Source organism: Myotis davidii, unplaced genomic scaffold (genome assembly GCF_000327345.1).
Source record: "Myotis davidii unplaced genomic scaffold, ASM32734v1 scaffold109, whole genome shotgun sequence".
NCBI lineage: Eukaryota > Metazoa > Chordata > Mammalia > Chiroptera > Vespertilionidae > Myotis > Myotis davidii.
Window position 1 is genome coordinate 1,468,445 of NW_006300368.1, and position 1,778 is coordinate 1,470,222.

The following is a 1,778-nucleotide window of genomic DNA, read 5'->3' on the forward strand; positions in this document are numbered from 1 at the left end:
AGCAGCCGATAGCGCTCGTTGGGCTGGATGGCGACTTGGCAGCCGTCCTTGCCAGTGTACTGGAAAGGGTGCTCCACCAGCACATACACATCCCCCTCGACGTCCGCCGCCATCGCGGCCGCGGCCTTTCCCTGTGGACAGCAAGGAGGAGGGGCGCGGAGGTCAGAGCCACGGAGATGCGAGGCAACCGCACTAGTGCTATTCCTCGTGTGCGCTCTGGCCTCAGTTTTCCTATCTCTAAAATGGGAGACTCGCCGAAACCGGTTTGGCTCGGTGGATAGAGCGTCGGCCTGCGGACTGAAAGGTCCCAGGTTCGATTCCGGTCAAGGGCATGTACCTGAGTTGGGGGCATATCCCCAGTAGGGGATGTGCAGGAGACAGCTGATCGATGTTTCTAACTATCTCTCTCCCTTCCTCTCTGTAAAAAATCAATAAAATATATTTTAAAAAAATAAATAAAATGGGAGACTTGTATAATATAATCTCTTAAATTCTCATTCTTACACCTAGGGATGGGATGACGGCAACCCTTTCATCCAATCCCTTGGTGGAGGATTGTGGGTAATACTGGTTCAACTTTACAGCCAGGAAAGCCTTGGTTCAAAGAGACAAGGCAAAACAAACAAACCACACACACACACACACACAATACCTAGAGGCCAAGGAGGTACTCCCTGGGGCCAGAAGCAAGGAAACACCATCATTTTTCACCCCCCTTGGGCGCACATAAACTAATAACTAAACTTCTGTGGCACACCAAAATCTGGAAAAAAGTGTAATTTTCATTTATTCACAACGGACGGCTATTCTGTTAGCTGTTGTCTTTTTTTTTTTTATTTGACAACCCAAGGGAGAAGAGGCGGGTGTCTTCGACTAGGCAGATGTTGCATGTTTTAAAAAATTCTTCTGGCACCTCAGTGTGCTGCTGCACACGGGTTGAAAATTGCTGACATGGGGTGGTTGCCCGAGATCAAGTCGACACCACAATTTGCCTAACAGTTGAGTGGGCCTCAGTTTCCCCTTCTGTGAAGTGGGAAGAAGAACCCATTCCCTACTTCCCGCCCCACCTGGCCGCCTCCGGCGCTGAAAGAATGCGAGTCCACGGCGCCCCTTCCTGGCCCCGGGCCGCGCAACCACGGAGTGTCCCTGCTTCACTTAGTTCAGGAGCCCTGGCACGAGGGGCCGGACTCCCGAGGCCGGGAAACCGGTTCTCTCGGTTTTTCTTTTCTTCCCCAGCGGCTTTGCCGCAGACGTGAGCCCGGAGCCTGGCCCGCCCAAACCGGCCCTCGCCGCCTCTGCTCTCCGGCTCCCCCTCCCGCCCCGAGAAGGGGTGGGCCCGGGGGCCGCTCTACCTGCCCCGGGATCTCTGCGTCGCCGCCTGACAGTGGCCGCGAGAGAATGCGCCTTGTCTCCGGGGGTCCCGGGGCGAGCGCACAGCCCCCGCCGCTCCGTGCCGCTCGGCCTGGCTTCAGAGCCTAACCCCGCGTCTGCCTGCGCCCCTCCATCACAGCCCGAGTCGGCGGCCTCCTTCGGAGGTGGCTGCTTCCTCCCAGCCTTGACACTGACCACAGCTCCTGCCCCACAAGGTGGCCGGGGACCCGCCGTGGGAGCTCGGCTGCTCGCGGAGGCGGAGGGACCGGGGACGGGGTCCCGCGGAGGGAGGGGCGCGTAACGCTCCTTCTTGACCGTGTCAAGCTTTCCTCGATGGGGAAACTGAGTCACTCAGTACTCTGGGCCTGGGAGGCGGGATCCGCGCGCTGCCGGGAGCTAAGCCGACA

General features: G+C 58.0%; 1 protein-coding gene across 1 annotated transcript in view; it reads right to left on the reverse strand.

Moving 5' to 3' along the window:
• Window positions 1-1,778, reverse strand: part of ARHGAP27 (Rho GTPase activating protein 27) — a 31,849-nt gene that overhangs the window by 28,457 nt on the left and 1,614 nt on the right. The window contains exon 3 of the mRNA XM_015572519.1: window positions 7-131. Within this exon, the coding sequence (XP_015428005.1) occupies window positions 7-113 (107 nt within the window). The 5' untranslated portion in view covers window positions 114-131. The remainder of the gene's footprint in view (window positions 1-6; window positions 132-1,778) is intronic.